Here is a 15560-nt window from a genome sequence, read left to right on the forward strand (position 1 = left end):
TGACTTTCTCTCTCTTCAACAACTACGCGTAGCAATGGGCAATGGCACTTGTGAAGAAAGATGAAGATTTTTGATATTTATAGGAGGTGAAGTTTTCTAGAGAGAGAAAAAATGCAGGACCAGTTTGTACTAAAAAAAATAAAAAAAGATTAAAAAATATTGAGTTTTTTAAACATGTGGGGTTTTTGTTATTAAATAAATATTTATTATTCACTCATTTATGATATGTGGTGGGGTTAAATCATTTATATATTCACGACTAATGGATTAATTAATCTCTTTGAGAGTTTAATCATTTAATATTCATGATTAATGAATTATTTAATCTATGTGGGGTTTAAAAGAATTAACTACTGAGAGTAGTATTTAATTATCTTTTATTCATACTTTCTTCATCCACTTTTATTTATTTACTATATCAAAAATATATGCTTAATTTAAAATATTACGAAATAATTTATAACATAATTTTTAATTTATTTTTATAATTAACTACAGTCATTTCTTAATGTATTGAATTTATTATATCCAATGAATAATATAGTAAAATTATCATTTAATTTATTATTTTTTAAGAATATATTAGATTAATATTGAATGAATAAAAATAAACTAAGAAAGTAATATGTTTTTTTTATTTTAATTAGTATTTATTAATAACAAAACGATTAAGCTGCTAGTAGTAATTATGGGACCCACAATATGACAATAAAGATCCTGACTTTCATTTATTCAAAATCACACGATTTAAGAACTTCGTCGTTTGTGATATCTTTTCCTTCTTTCGTATGAGAATTAATGAGTGTGTATCTATTTATCTTTCACACGATTCAAATATTTACTTTATTTATATAAAATTGATAATTTATCTTTCACACATCTTAAACGATTAATTTATATTAAAGATACTTGTAGAGAAGTAAATCTCACTTATTTGTAGTTTGTAAATTTTGTTTGATTACTAAATAATTTATAAGTGACAACTATATGAATATAACTTACAAAGGATATAATAAATCCTAAGTTTTTTTTGTAAAATAGCAGTAAAACTTTGTTTAAATTAACCCTGAGAAAAAATAAATAAAAAGATAATATTACTAGAGTTTTTATTAAAAAAAAATGTTTTACTATTTTTGGAATGTTTGATAGGAAATGAGTGGTTAGTTTAATTTAGTAATCTTGTTTGATCAAAGAGAAGTGATTATAAAGGTAGAGTTAATTAATTACTAATACATACAAATAATGAGTTTAATTAAGCAATAATTACCATGAAGGGAGGAAGTTTAGTGATAGTGTGTTTGATTTAGAAAAGGAAAGTTTAATAATCTCTTTAGTCACACCAAACTTACCCCACTTGGGGAACATAGTCAGAAGAATATAATTAATTACAATAGTATAGTTTAAGTGTTTTTACATTAATTAATATAGAGATAAAGTGTCTTTTTCTATATTTGTATTATTGTCCACATATGTTTTACTATTGTTGTTAAGGGGTTTGGTACTTGTCTAAACAAGGCCAGACCAGGGGAATTTATAATATTTTTCTCTTTTTTATAAATAGGTAAAAAAATAGTTTTGTTTTTTTCTAACTTTATAAGAATTATTATTAATTCATTTTATCATCTCAATAAATTTCATAAAATTTCTATTTTGGCAACCTGAAACTATTTTTCTTTTGAAAAAAAATTGTTTTTTTTTGCTTACGGAAGAATCTATAGAAAATTATTTTATTATTTTTGAGATACAAAGTTTTATTTTTTTATAGTATTAAACTAAAGATGCATATATATATAATATACCCATAATATCTTTTAATCTTGTAGTCTTAAACATATTACATGGAAGTTAAATTTAAAATTGACAAAAAAGAAAAAAATATTCTTTAATATTTCGAAACGAACTAAAAAATAAATTAATTAATTAAAAGACATAGTATAATTTTTTATTTTAAACAATTTAAAATAACTTTATTATTATTAAAAAAAATTCCCTTCAAATTTTGGGGATGCCTCATTTTTAAAATCATTGAGTCGTTCCTAAAGACAATTTTGAATGGATGGAAGAAAAAAAAATAAAAAAAAGTCAAAAATTCAAAATAAATAAATTATTGAGGTCAATCTTTGACAAATATTTGTAATTTCATTGGATATGATAAAAGCTTTCTCCCATGCTGCAATGTTTAAATGTGAAATTTAAGGGAATATTTTATTAATTGTTTGCACCAAAATAAATGAACACAAAACAAATATACTTGCATATAATTGTTTTATTATTTAACATGATTTAATGATATATATTTCCTCTTTATTATGTGATTCTTACTATTAAATTGATTAATCATGTTTAGGGACAGCGGCATACACATAGATACGTTTAGAATATGAAAACTGAAGTTTAAAATTTTGAAATTTGAAGTTACATGATAATCTAGGTTGATAATTATTTAATTTTGAATTTGAAATTTGAAGTTATCTAATAATTTAGGTTACTAATTATTCAACTTGGTTAGGAAACTTTTTAATATCATTTTGTCCTTAAATTGAGATGTAAAATTGTCAGGACACAGGTTAACTATCAAATCACCTCACTATAAATCATTTCATTAAGAGTAAGATGAGTATTTTAAAATTAAATTGTTACTTAATATAAAAATGAATCATTCTTTTTTTAACCGACTAAAAAGAGCAATAAGTCATATAAACTAGGATAATAATTAAGATTTTACTGATTACTCTCATTTCGTGGTCTTTAAATTTGATGGTTTTATAAATTGTTTCTAAAACAATGATGATATTCATTTTTTTTATAAAATTATTCTTTCATATATAGTATAAAAATATAGAGGTGATCGATTATTTCATTCGTTGATTGATTTATAAACATATTTTTATTTTCTACTTATATTAAACACTTTTTTTGAGTCAATCTTTTACTAAGAATAGACTTTCCTGAAAAATAGACCTAAAATTAATAAAGTCGCGGTAGATGAATAGCTTCTTCAAAAGAATGGTGACTTCTTCAAAAAGGATTGACTCTCATGAGATGACGTGAGTTTGTTAAAGATAACTATTTTATCTCACTTGATTTAAGGATAAAATATATGTACATTCCGATGTCGTCAAAATCTACTTAATTATGAATCTAAATATATTATTGTATTGAATTCCTTTGTGTTGTGAGTTGTGACTTACTCCCCAGTGGCAGATTCAGAATTTTCGTTCAGGGGATTCGAAAATAAAAGTATAAACGTGTAAATAAGCCTTTAGAAATGAGACCCTTGAATTCTTTTGGGTTTAAAATCATACTTTTACTACGTTTTTAAAAATAAAACAAAACTAATTGAGGGGTTCAAAATATATATATCTACAGAACTGAAACTAAAATAGGAAAAAATAAAACGCTATCACAGAAATTCAAACTGGTGACATGAAGCTTAATTTCAGGGGACTTGCCACTGCGCTATTAGTTTCTCCTTACCATTGAGGGGTTCAAAATATATATATCTACAGAAATATAAAAAATTTACTTTATATATACATTGTAATTTTTTGTCGAGAGGGTTCGGGTGAACCCCTGAAACCCACGTGGGTCCGCCCCTGTTACTCCCCCTCCCACCCCCCTCTTCAATCCGTTTAGATATCGTGCTTTACAAAATGGTTATTATTTAAGAAAATTAAGATATAATTAATTATTATTAGAACCTAAGGGTAAAACTTTCGCTGTCAAGTTCCTATTTTCTAACATATCCATATGAAAAGTTTGGGTATTTAATGGGAAATTAGATATGAGAATTGTGAAAATTTAAAGAAAAATAAAAGTACTTATAGTATTTGTTTTCAAATTGAAATTAGTATTTAAAATTTTAAAGTTGTGTATAAATATGTATACTTGTTTTTAAAAAATTATGAACAATTTGGATTGAAAAATGGTAAAAGCGACTTTTTGGAGGTTTTTAAATTCCAAAAAAAATTGAAACGAAAAATTATACAAAATATATGTCAAATAGTTTCTCAAAATATTATTCCAAAAAGTGAAAAAAGAAAAACTATTCCTCATCAAACGATCACTTAATTTAACTATTCCTCATCAAACGATCACTTAATTTGATCACATATTGACATGAAGAATTTTTGTTTTTAATTTGATATTTTACACTCACATACAGTCATAATAGATTGATTTCAAATTGTGTCTCAAAAATAGCGAACCATAGTTAGGGGTGTCAAAATGAGCCCAAATATAGATAATCCGTTTAATTCGTCCAGAATTTTATGGGTAGGACTCAACTAAAAGGATTATGGAAATAAGTTCAAATGGGAGAAAAAAATCAGTTAATAAATGAATTCCAATTTGTTGACTATTACTTAGAAAATCTTGCTCTATAATCTGGTTTGATCTTATAGTCCAAATAATCTCGTACCATGACGATTGAGTCTAATTTCTACCCATTCAAGCCTTACCCAATTTCAAAAGAACCTTCAATTGAGACCAATTTAATCTCCAATTTCAACCCTTTTCAAGTCTCTTTACTTGCATTAATGTAATGCATGTTTCTATATTGAAGGTATAAATTACTATCTATTTTATATCTTCTATAATTTATTTATCAATTTGTAACTTTTTTAAAAATTATTATTTTTTGGTTGAAATCCAAACTGTGGTTATAAAAGTTAAATAACAATATGTTAAGATTAAGCATGTCATGACCCATTCGATTTTTAGCCCATTTGTGCCCAATCAATTTTAGCCCAAATTAAATTTTTATTTAATCTTTTTTAATAGGAAAAATCACCCCATATACACATTTAAGAGTCAATATTACAGGTTTTAAATCTACTTTTCAAAAATTCTTGCTTATAACAGTTTAATTACGGATTATAACATATCACTAATTATTTATAAATTAATTAAATTTTACTTTATTAAATAAGTAATTTTTTGTAATTTTATATTATTATTAAATTATTTAAATAAAGAATACCCCATAATTATCTCTTACACAATTATAGGGATTTTACATTGATTACACTTCCTTATTTAATGTTATACTCAAAACCTCCCATTAGTCAATCCCACCACCCTTCCCCCACATATATCCAACTATACACGCTATTACCTCACTTTCACCTTCTTCTCTCCCATTTTTCTCACCGGCCAACTACACCAACATTCAATCTTTCGTCCAATTTTTTTTCCCAACAAAATTATGTCTAAGAAATCCATTGAAACGCCTCAAAAGAGTCCCAGATTGGGTGAAATTGTTGAAAATCCGGCGAATATTCAAAATCCGGCGACGGATGGTTCATCTAAGTTGAAGGAGCGACAAAGAGAGAAAAAATGAAGAAGAAAAAAAGGTCACCCCTGCAAATCAAAAGGGGAAGAAGATGAAAGGGAAAATTGTTGAAACCCCTTCTGATTCCGATTTTGATTTTATTACTGAAATCAAAAAGAAAAAAAGAAAAAAAAATGTAGAAGTTGGAGCATCTTCAAAACCATCAACAAGAAGAACAACAAAAATTATTTTTTTTAAAACTTTTGGACAATTTTTTTGTGTTTTAGTATTTGATGATATATAATATCATATGTTTTCTTTCAGGCAGATACCGTTTTCATATGAATTACTGATGACCTATTACAATTTCAAGATACTATTTTGAAATTATTTGTGTGTTCCAAACTGTACATTTATTGGATGAAATCTGTATGAAATCTGATTAATATGTGTATGACTACGCTTAAATGTTTTGATTTTGAAAATTTTATGAATTGTGATATAATAATGGTATACAAATGGTATGAATTGCATTTTAACATTGGTGTGATTGTCTATTAACTGTGTTTATGGTATAAATTATTAAATTGGTATGATTTGTCAAACTACTGATTTTTTCTAAAAAAAATCACATTATGCTTTCTTTATATTCTAAACATGTTTTTGGATGAAACGTGTATGAAATCTGATTAATACGTGTATGCCTGTGAGTTTAATATTTTATTGTTGGATATTGTATGAATTGTGATATAATATTAATATACAAATGGTATAAATTGTGTGATTATATGAATTTATCAATTTTTATACATGTTGTTTGGATAAAACTTGTATGAAATTTTGATTAATGTGTATGACACTAACTGAAGTTAGTGTGGGAATGAAACACTAACTGCAATTTGTTTTAAATTTATTTATGGTAGGATACCATAATTACCTTTTATAATTATCACTAATATTTACACTATCTTGTGTATTAAGCTGGAACAAATTTTATTTTTAACAGTATGGAATCTGTATGATTAATGAATGAACAATGTATAAAGAATGAACAGTATATTAAACACTAAGTTTATAATGCACTTCAAATCAATTATGTTTCATATCAAAACAAAACATTAATCTAAACGACAAAATAAAATAAAAATTATATATAGTCTAAACAAATAAACAGTCATTAGTTTTGCACAGGATAATTTGAACATGCTTCATGTTGTGGCCAACTTGACAACATCTACTGCAAGTAACTTTGAACCTTTTGAATTTCACATCAGCAACCCTCTTTCATAAATAATTCATTTCATTTGAAAATCAACATAATTCTCTGTTTCATTAAAAAAATAAAAAAATTAGTCTAACATTATACAAATCAATTAGAAATATGTTAAATAATATTAACTTTTCATTTCAAAGACAATACAAATTTCATCCATAAAAATCATTATAATAGCAACTAAATTATACACACTCGTCATTATTTTTTCATACAAATATCATTCAAACAGTACATTACAAAACAAATTTCATACAAAACATAATATTTCACATTTAATACTCACTTAATACACATTTCATACAACAATCATCATTCATACCAAATTTATACATTTTCATACTCATTTAATTTTCATACAAAACGATTATTCATTCAAACTATATACATTTCTCGTCCCAAATAATTAATTATTGTCACCCAACTTTATACAGAAATAACAAAACTAATATAAACTCAACAATTTCACATTTAATACCAATTTAAAACACTTGTAATACACTTCGTCAAGAATTTCAATTTTTTTTTTACATATTTCTTAACACGCTTTTCATACATAATTCATTCGACTTATACTATCAAATTCATTATCAAATAAAATAAATTTTCATAAATTCGTCAACATTATAATTAAATTATTTTTAAAGAATAATTAACACACTTTCATACAAATTTCATTTAATTTATTCTATCAAGTTTATTCATAAAATCACATTAAATTTATAACTTCACAAAACAATAACCGTATACAAAATAAACAAAAAAACAAAAAAAACACTAAAATTTTTACATTTCACAACAGTAAACATAATATGATATCAACAGTTAACAAAATATGACTCCACCTTCAATTAATCGACAGTTTGATAATTTTTGTTTCATTTCGCTATCATTCTAAAACAAACGTTAAACAATAATAAATACTAACCCGAAGGATCCCATCTTTCACCATGTTTGATTAAAACTGATACGTAGTTGTCCATCACAACAAAATCAAGAATTTTCAAAGATGAAAAAAACTTCACTTACTCGAATGTGGGATTTTTTTTGTTGAAAATTGAAGAGAGAAACGTTGAATTTTTTTTGTTGCAAATTGAAGAGAGAGAAACGTTGAAAAAAGAAGAAGATAAAATCTGAATTTTTATTTGATTTTAATTGATTTGAGTGAATTAAGGATACTAAATAATCTTAATTAGTTTAAATCCCTTAATTCGTGTTATTTATTAATTATCTACAAAAGAATGATATGATCTGATTTTTTAATTTATCTTAACTGATTTTGAGTGAATTAAGGATAAAAAATATTGTTAATTTGTTTGAATCCCTTATTTCATGCTAATCATTAATTATCTACAATAAATTTAAATTAAATTACAGGCCACACTTTCAGTTTTTTACTTTATTATCTATAATTCCATTTTTTTTTAAAAATTATTTTTAAAAAAAACTATTTTCGAATTAATAAAAATATTTCTTTTATTTGTGAATTTGTTATAACCTAAAATTTTTAATGTTATAGCTTGAAAGTCTAAATCTACTGTTATAGCCTGGAAATAGTACTATAATATATGTCATATATGAAATTTACGCTTTTTAATACACTTATTTGGTGCCCCTAACTGAGATCATTGACTACACCTTGTATTTTAGTTGTTTCTATATTTTGTATGAAAAGTTAATGATAATAAAAATATTGATTGAGACACCAAACTTATAAAACAACAAATCAAACTTATGGCTATCCATCACCCATGACATAATTTTTTTTTGGGAAGTATCACTTTGGGAGTGAAAGTGTTTTCTAGGAGTAATAAAAATGATTTTACTTTTAAAATTTAAATTTAAAATTTTTAATTAAATATTGATTGATACTTTTTAAATTTATTTTATCTTGTTGTTCTTATATTAAAAATAAACGAAGCAACATTATTATTATTTTTTAAAAATTAAGATATAGTTAATTATTTATTTTCACCTTTATCATTAATAGAAAAATTAATGTTTTGCAAAAGAGATAATAGTAATAAACAAGGATAATTCAATTATATTACATATAGTTAGTACTTTTTTTTTTTACCGTGGTTTCCGGGCGTCGCTTTGCGAACCCGACTATATTACATATAGTTAGTATTTCTTTAAGAGGCATGTAAAACAAAACGTAACTAAATAAATAAATCGAAGGGAGTATTCCCATCACTCATCGTAATCTTTGATGATGAAAAATTATTATGTAACAATGATAGACTAAATATAAGAACTTGTAGTTTGTTAAGGATAACTTTAGTCCAATAAGTGAAAATTGAGTTATTTTTAATCTGAAAATAATATTTAAAAGATACAAGACAAAAATATCCTTAAATCGATGATCTAAGTTTTATGGACACACATTTTTTTTTAAGATGATATTAATCTAACTAAAATAAATATTATCGTAAGTGCTGACGTACGTTGAAATTTCAAGTCAAACTTTACTCAAATCAAATCTAAACGCTAAATATTCTCAATCTAAATTTCACACAAATTTAAATCAAACGCTAGCTCAGTATATAATCAACAATTTCATCGTGTTTCTAGTCCTTGTCAATTTATAATTACGCGATATATGTGAAATTTACCTCGCACCAAAAAGTCATCTTTCACCGTCCGTTCCCTTAGTTCTAATCACCGTAGATCTCGATGTCTCTGTAAGTCTCTCTCGTAATTTTTTTTCCCCAAATATTCAAATCCCTAATTCATGCACAGCAATTTGCATAAACTCTATTCGATTCTCCATTTATTTTCTCTTTTGCGATCTGTTCAGATATAATTTATATATTTTTTGGGTTCTAGAGAAGCTTGTTTCATCGATAGAGGTTGATTCTACAGCTATTTATTGAAATTTAATTAGGATTTTGTATTAGAATTTTTGGGTCTTTCTCAATTTTTAGTTTTTGAAATTTCCCCCAATTTTTGGTGTCCAATTGTTTAGGTTTTAGGTATTTGAGCGTGTTCTTGAGTTTTAGTTAGCTATTTTTATGGCATTTGAATGCCAAAAAGGTATTGAGAGTTTGAGAATTTGTTCAATTGAACCTTCTAAGAATCGAGATAATTTGACATTAGAATTGGAAAAAAGAAAACCTTTACATAAATTGGATGCTAAAGGTGGGATTGTGAATTCAAAATGTGAGGAGTTGCTTACTGGTAATGAAGTTCTTCCTGGTTGTCGGTCCATTACTGAACTTCCTCCGGTATTGATTTCAGAAATATTTAATTTGTTAGAACCAAAGGAGCTAGGTATTGTTTCGTGTGCCTGTACATTATTGTATCAGATTGCATCGGAGCACCATGTGTGGAAGGAGTTCTACTGTGAGAGGTGGGGGCAGCCAATATTGCAGCCACCTTTTGGTGCAGGGCATTCGGATGAGAAGTTGTGGAAGGAGCTGTTTGCGGAGAGGGAGTTTCGGAGTAAAACATTCATGGGACGGTATACTATAGATATGTTGTATGGTCATACTGAGGATGTTAGAGCAGTTTTTGTTTTATCTTCAAAGAAGCTTGTGTTTACTTCAGGTTATGATCAAATAGTGCGAATGTGGGACTTGGAAGAAGGGTTGTCAATTGCCTCATCTGAATCTCTTGGCTGCACTATCCGTGCAGTTGCAGCTGATTCAAGGCTGTTAGTGGCTGGGGGTACTGGTGGATTCATACATGGTTGGAGAGCGAATGACGAAAATCCTCATTTGTTTGATCTTAGAGCACCTCAGAACGAGGATATGGAATTCCAAGTTTGGGAACATGGTGGGCCAATAACATGCCTTAGGTTGGATTTCAATAGGATGTATAGTGGTTCATGGGACATGAGTATTCGTGTTTGGGATCGATCTTCTCTGGAGTGTTTGAAAGTTTTGATACACAACGACTGGGTGTGGAATCTTGCTCCCCATGATGCAACACTGGCAAGTACAGCAGGCTCGGATCTTTATGTTTGGGATACTAATAGTGGGTCACAACTTGCTATCATCAACAATGCTCATGCTGGATATACTTACTCTCTGGCGCGAAGCCACACTGGGAAGCTTCTGTTCACTGGTGGGGAAGATGGAGCTATTCACATGTTTGAAATCTTTGAAAATGCCATGTACCATGTCAGGCGGGTTGCAACTTGGATTCCTCACTTGAATGCTGTTTACGCTCTTGCATTTGAGTTCCCTTGGCTTGTTTCAGCTTCAAGTGATGGAAAACTTTCACTTATTGATGTGAGAAAGCTGTTGAGAACAAACCGGAAATCCTCACTGAATAATTCTTCTAAAGCTGTTAATCCGGTTGACAATGTCGAACCACCACAGAGAATGCTACATGGTTTTGGGAGCAATTTGTTTGCAGTGGATGTTGGATCTAACCGAATTGTGTGCGCTGGTGAAGAAGGTCTTGTCAGGATCTGGAACTTCTCTCAAGCTTTGGAGATTGAGCAGCGGGTCCAAGCTCTAAGAGGTTTAAGGTTAGAGAATAGAATGAGAAGGCGTAATCGTCAGCTGGAAACGAATGATAAAGGTAGACGTGATAATCCGTGCTCATTTACAAAGAAGAACCAAACAGATGGTCATAGAAACAGTTGGAACAACAGGCGTAAGATGGTTTGGAAGGTGAAGGCTTAGAAGTGACTGCAGTTTGTCATTGATCCTCAGAGTAATTCTCTTTTTCCAATACTTCATCATGTATGAAAAGGCATTTTTTCGTTGAAAGCTTCCATAGATACATTTACAGTGAAGATACAATCTGTATCATTGGCAACTCTTTCGCTCATTTCTCTTATTTGATCTGTCAAGAGTTTTACTTGTTAAAAAAACTGATGTTGGCTATGAGATTTTTGTTTACAAACTTGTGCTGGCATCTTGCTGAATTTGACATGCCATTTCGGGAATTTATAGTGGGCACAGAATTTAGTGTTGCTTAAAAACACAGTGATTTCTTAAAGACTAGTTTTGATTTGATGAACCAAGGCAGAGAGGTTGTTTTGTGATTTTCCCTTGGATTGAGCATAGTTATTTACTTATTTTTTGCTGTGAATCTACAAATTTGATAAAGACAGGCAAGAAAGGAGTACACCCATAGATCCTTCGGGGTGGCTCAGTGGTTTGGGCTTGGGACTTCCATGTTGGAGGTCTCGAGCTCGAAACCCCTTGCTAGTGAAAGCAAGGGGTTTGTAAGCCCAGTGCGGGTTACCTCTCCTATATGGTTTGCGAGCTATTGCATAGAAGCAGGGGTTTTGCCATGTGCGCATCCAAAGGGTAGTGGCTGCGGGTTTCCCTTGTCATAAAAAAAAAAGAGTACACCCATATCTTACAGTCTGCTATCATATTCTACTCTAAATATATCACGAGGAGGGTGCAAGACTTGTAACTAACTAGGTCTCGTTGCTTTTATATTACTGTTGAATTTTGAGTTCCTTGTTATGACGTTCATTTTATCAACCTCCGCAATGGTAGTTCTCATCCCTTTTCTTTTTATCTGTCTTAACTTCTTTCAATCGACAAAACGTTCAGTTTCTAGTGTTGAATGGAGTATTTGATTTAGTGACAGTGACAAGTGTTTGCTTTGGATTTATCATGCAACCAACACAGAGATTACATGTAGAAGATTGAACTTGTCTTCTGTGTTTCACCCTTCCCAAAGTAGCCAATTTCTGATTACAAGGCACTATCTTAAATTAAAAATTTGCTGAGGTACACATCCCTTGTGCATTACCAGTTCCCTGTTGAAAGATGAAACTCTTCTTCCAAAATCCAGTCACAACTCACGTCGTCTTGGACGATTAATGTGGGTGGTGTTTGGCCCAGCTTGACTTGTGTGCAATTTGACTATTCTATCGAGTACCTGCTACCTCCCAACACAGTAACATAATGGATGATTATTAAACTGGCAATGAACCTGTGTTAGCTTTATTACTAATTATCTTCTGGTGTTAATAGTTCATTACAGATACCCTCAAATCTCCTAAAATTATGCATGATTTCCAGCTAACAAAAAAGCAACAAACTTACCATTTTGTTCAAACTTGTGATTAAAATTCTAAACAAAACATATTGGACCCCATACAGGGGGATGATTACATTTATAAAGTCACCACAGTGTATTAATAAGCTTAAAATTCGGATCCAACTTAAGTGACAATTTATTTTTAGCATGGTAAACAAGTAAAAGTGGACGAACCAAATATTATATAGTAACAGGAAAAAAAGGGGTTGTTTTGGCAAATTTACTTATACCTACCAAAAGCAAGTCATCACTACTATTTTACAACTCTGCTTAGTGCTCACTCACTTCCCACTGCTAACACGTTCATCTCAAATCTACAACAATGGCCACATCCATCAAAATCACCACAACCATTGTCACCACAGTTCTCATTCTCTTACTATTCTCCTCCCTGATTCCATCCACCAAAGCACAAGACTCGCCGCCGGCACCAGCAGCTCCGGCACCGAGCCCCGGAGTTGATTGCTTTAGAGTCTTAGTAAACATGTCCGATTGCTTTACATTTGTAGAAAGAGGAAGCAATTCGACTACACCGGGTAAAGGATGTTGCCCGGAAATTGCTGGATTGTTAGATAGTAACCCTATTTGCTTGTGCCAAATGCTTGGCCGAGCTCACTCCGGTGCTAAAATTGGGTTCAACATTGATGTCGATAAGGCACTTAAACTTCCTTCTGCTTGTAGTTTGGAGTTTCCACCAGCTAGCAGTTGCTCAGGTACCGGTTTACTCCCTGTTTCTTACATTCAATTTTGGGCAGCTGTGGATTTGTGAAGGGAAAATTGGGAGATCTACTTTTTAGCTTGGATTTTCCTTTAACTAGAAATATCCCCTAATTAAGGTCGTGACAATTAGTATCAGAGTTCAGATTACTGGTTTCACAAGTACAAGAGCAAATATAATTCTGTTGTAGAATGGTAGGGCTAGCGGCTAAGAAGGTCGGGATAGACACAATCAACATAGAATATCACTTGAAACTTGTTTTCTCTTTTTGCTTTAGGAAAGTTATTTTTCTCATCGTTATGAGGAAACTTGTTTTAGTAGAGAAATATTTTTCAATTTTTTTTTATCAGAATTGAAAAACATTTTTTGAAAAATATACTTCACCCTATGGAATTCACTACCAATTAGAATAAAAATATTATATACTTAGTAGATATGTAGAAAAGTAATCTAAATGACATTTTCATTTTGTTTATATTAGCCATTAATGGGAGTGAGAGCTCACAACATGTGCCTCAATTATTGAGTCCTTGAATTGTTTTCTTGCTCCAAATTTTACTAGTGGGCTCATTGTCCAAACATTAATAATATTTAATTCAAAATAAAAGGCATTCCGTATTCACGTAGAATTTTTGAAAAAACCGTACACAAGGGGTGTGAAATTGAGTAAATTATTAATACTATTTAAATTCCATAATATAGTAGTTCAAAGTTGAGACGTTATATTGTACTCCTAAGATCTTTTAAAAGTACTAACCTACTGTAAATTTATTTTATATTTGTACTTCTTTTGTCCTATTTGTTTACATTATTAATATTACAATCGTACAAATATAAGAAAATTGTGAAATAATAATTTTTACGAGACTTTAAAAATTTATTTATTTTTCTTTTAAAGATCTTGGCATTCCAGTCGGAGCTCCATTACCAAGTGAGGAAAGCCCTGCTCCATCACCTGGTAAACAAACTCTTGCAGTTTTTGATATTGTTTTAAGATCCCGACTTATTTAGATTCGCGCTTCATAAAAATCTAAAATAAAAGCAGGTGGCAAGTGGGATCAACCATGAATTTTTTAATCAATCCGATGGTACTAATTAGGACACAATTTCATAACCATTTTATTTCTTCCACAGGAGGATTTGCTACTAGTCCTACATCTGACAACAAAGATAATATTAATGCAGCTTCAATCATTGTATTCAACAAGATGCAATTCCTTATTGGCATGGTCATTATGTTTTTTCACAAGCTTTTTTTGATACAATAATAATTATTGGTAGAAAAAATATTACCACTTGAATCAGTAGAGAGAAGTACCCATTAGTAATATTTAACTATTTATTCTGTATCTTTTCCACATTCAAATCATTATGGATATAGAGGAATTCAACTCACTCTTGAGTGTCTAAAACTTTTTTATTTTTGGGAGAGAAATATAGTGGAATTCGAAACTCCAATGCCAGAGTGGTGTGGATAGCTCTCCGATTGAGTTACACCCCATTGTAAATCAAACTTGTCAGGGCATATGAAACTTGATGTTTGGATCTTATTATAGTATAACTTACTCACTTGATCACCATCGAGGATAAGATCATTTGAATTCCAATCACATTTTTCTCTTTATTGTTTCAATTTATCGAATATTTCGAAAAATGTTGATTTAATTGAGGAACTTTTTTACCTTTTGATATTACATTAAATAAATGGATACAAACTCTGTCTCTTGTTTATAGTAGCTTTTTTTTATCAGTTAAATAATAAATGAGTAACGGACTATATATACTTTAATTATATGATCCATTTTACAAGATGTAAGGGATTTATAATATCAAAGGATGATTTTTTTTGTATTTAAATTCTAACAAAATCAATCAAGGAAGAATTAGGCAACGTGACATGATACATAGTTAGAATTTCAAAATAAAATACTAAAAATGTATCTACGTTTTGAGTTTTATAGCAATGCATAAGCACACTAATATAACTTTTTTCGCGCTTAATATAATACCCGACTAATATAACTGATAACCATCTGAAACAACTGATATCTGCCTAATATAACTGATAACCATCTGAAATAATTGATACCCGCCTAATATAACTGATAACCATCTGAAACAATTGATAGCCGCCTAATATAACTGATAATCATCTGAAACAATTGATACCCGCCTAATATAACTGATAACCATAGGAAACAATTGATACCCATATGATATAACTGATATCTTCTGTTTAAATATAACTCGTTTGTTGATACAACTGATATCCATGTAATAAT

The 15560-nt window shown here is 29.4% G+C and overlaps 2 protein-coding genes across 2 annotated transcripts; both read left to right on the forward strand.

The window, feature by feature from the left end:
* Positions 1 to 9163: 9163 nt before the first annotated feature.
* LOC125808014 (F-box/WD-40 repeat-containing protein At5g21040-like) lies at positions 9164 to 11356 on the forward strand. Its single transcript, XM_049487780.1, has one exon. The coding sequence runs from the start codon at positions 9560 to 9562 to the stop codon at positions 11177 to 11179; it is 1620 nt and encodes a 539-aa protein (XP_049343737.1). The 5' UTR covers positions 9164 to 9559; the 3' UTR covers positions 11180 to 11356.
* A 1526-nt stretch (positions 11357 to 12882) lies between these two features.
* LOC125807660 (non-specific lipid transfer protein GPI-anchored 12-like) lies at positions 12883 to 14546 on the forward strand. Its single transcript, XM_049487396.1, has 3 exons — positions 12883 to 13273; positions 14177 to 14236; positions 14413 to 14546. Exons 1-3 carry the CDS (start codon positions 12883 to 12885, stop codon positions 14544 to 14546), a joined length of 585 nt encoding a protein of 194 aa, XP_049343353.1.
* Positions 14547 to 15560: the final 1014 nt, after the last annotated feature.

Source organism: Solanum verrucosum, unplaced genomic scaffold, assembly GCF_900185275.1.
Source record: "Solanum verrucosum unplaced genomic scaffold, falcon-dt-bn FXZP01000183.1, whole genome shotgun sequence".
NCBI lineage: Eukaryota > Viridiplantae > Streptophyta > Magnoliopsida > Solanales > Solanaceae > Solanum > Solanum verrucosum.

Coding starts and splice junctions, on each gene's coding strand:
- LOC125808014 (XM_049487780.1), top strand. CDS start 9,560: ATGGCATTTGAATGCCAAAAAGGTATTGAGAGTTTGAGAATTTGTTCA.
- LOC125807660 (XM_049487396.1), top strand. CDS start 12,883: ATGGCCACATCCATCAAAATCACCACAACCATTGTCACCACAGTTCTC. Junction 13,274..14,176: donor ACCAGCTAGCAGTTGCTCAG/GTACCGGTTTAC, acceptor TTTCTTTTAAAG/ATCTTGGCATTCCAGTCGGA. Junction 14,237..14,412: donor AAGCCCTGCTCCATCACCTG/GTAAACAAACTC, acceptor TTTCTTCCACAG/GAGGATTTGCTACTAGTCCT.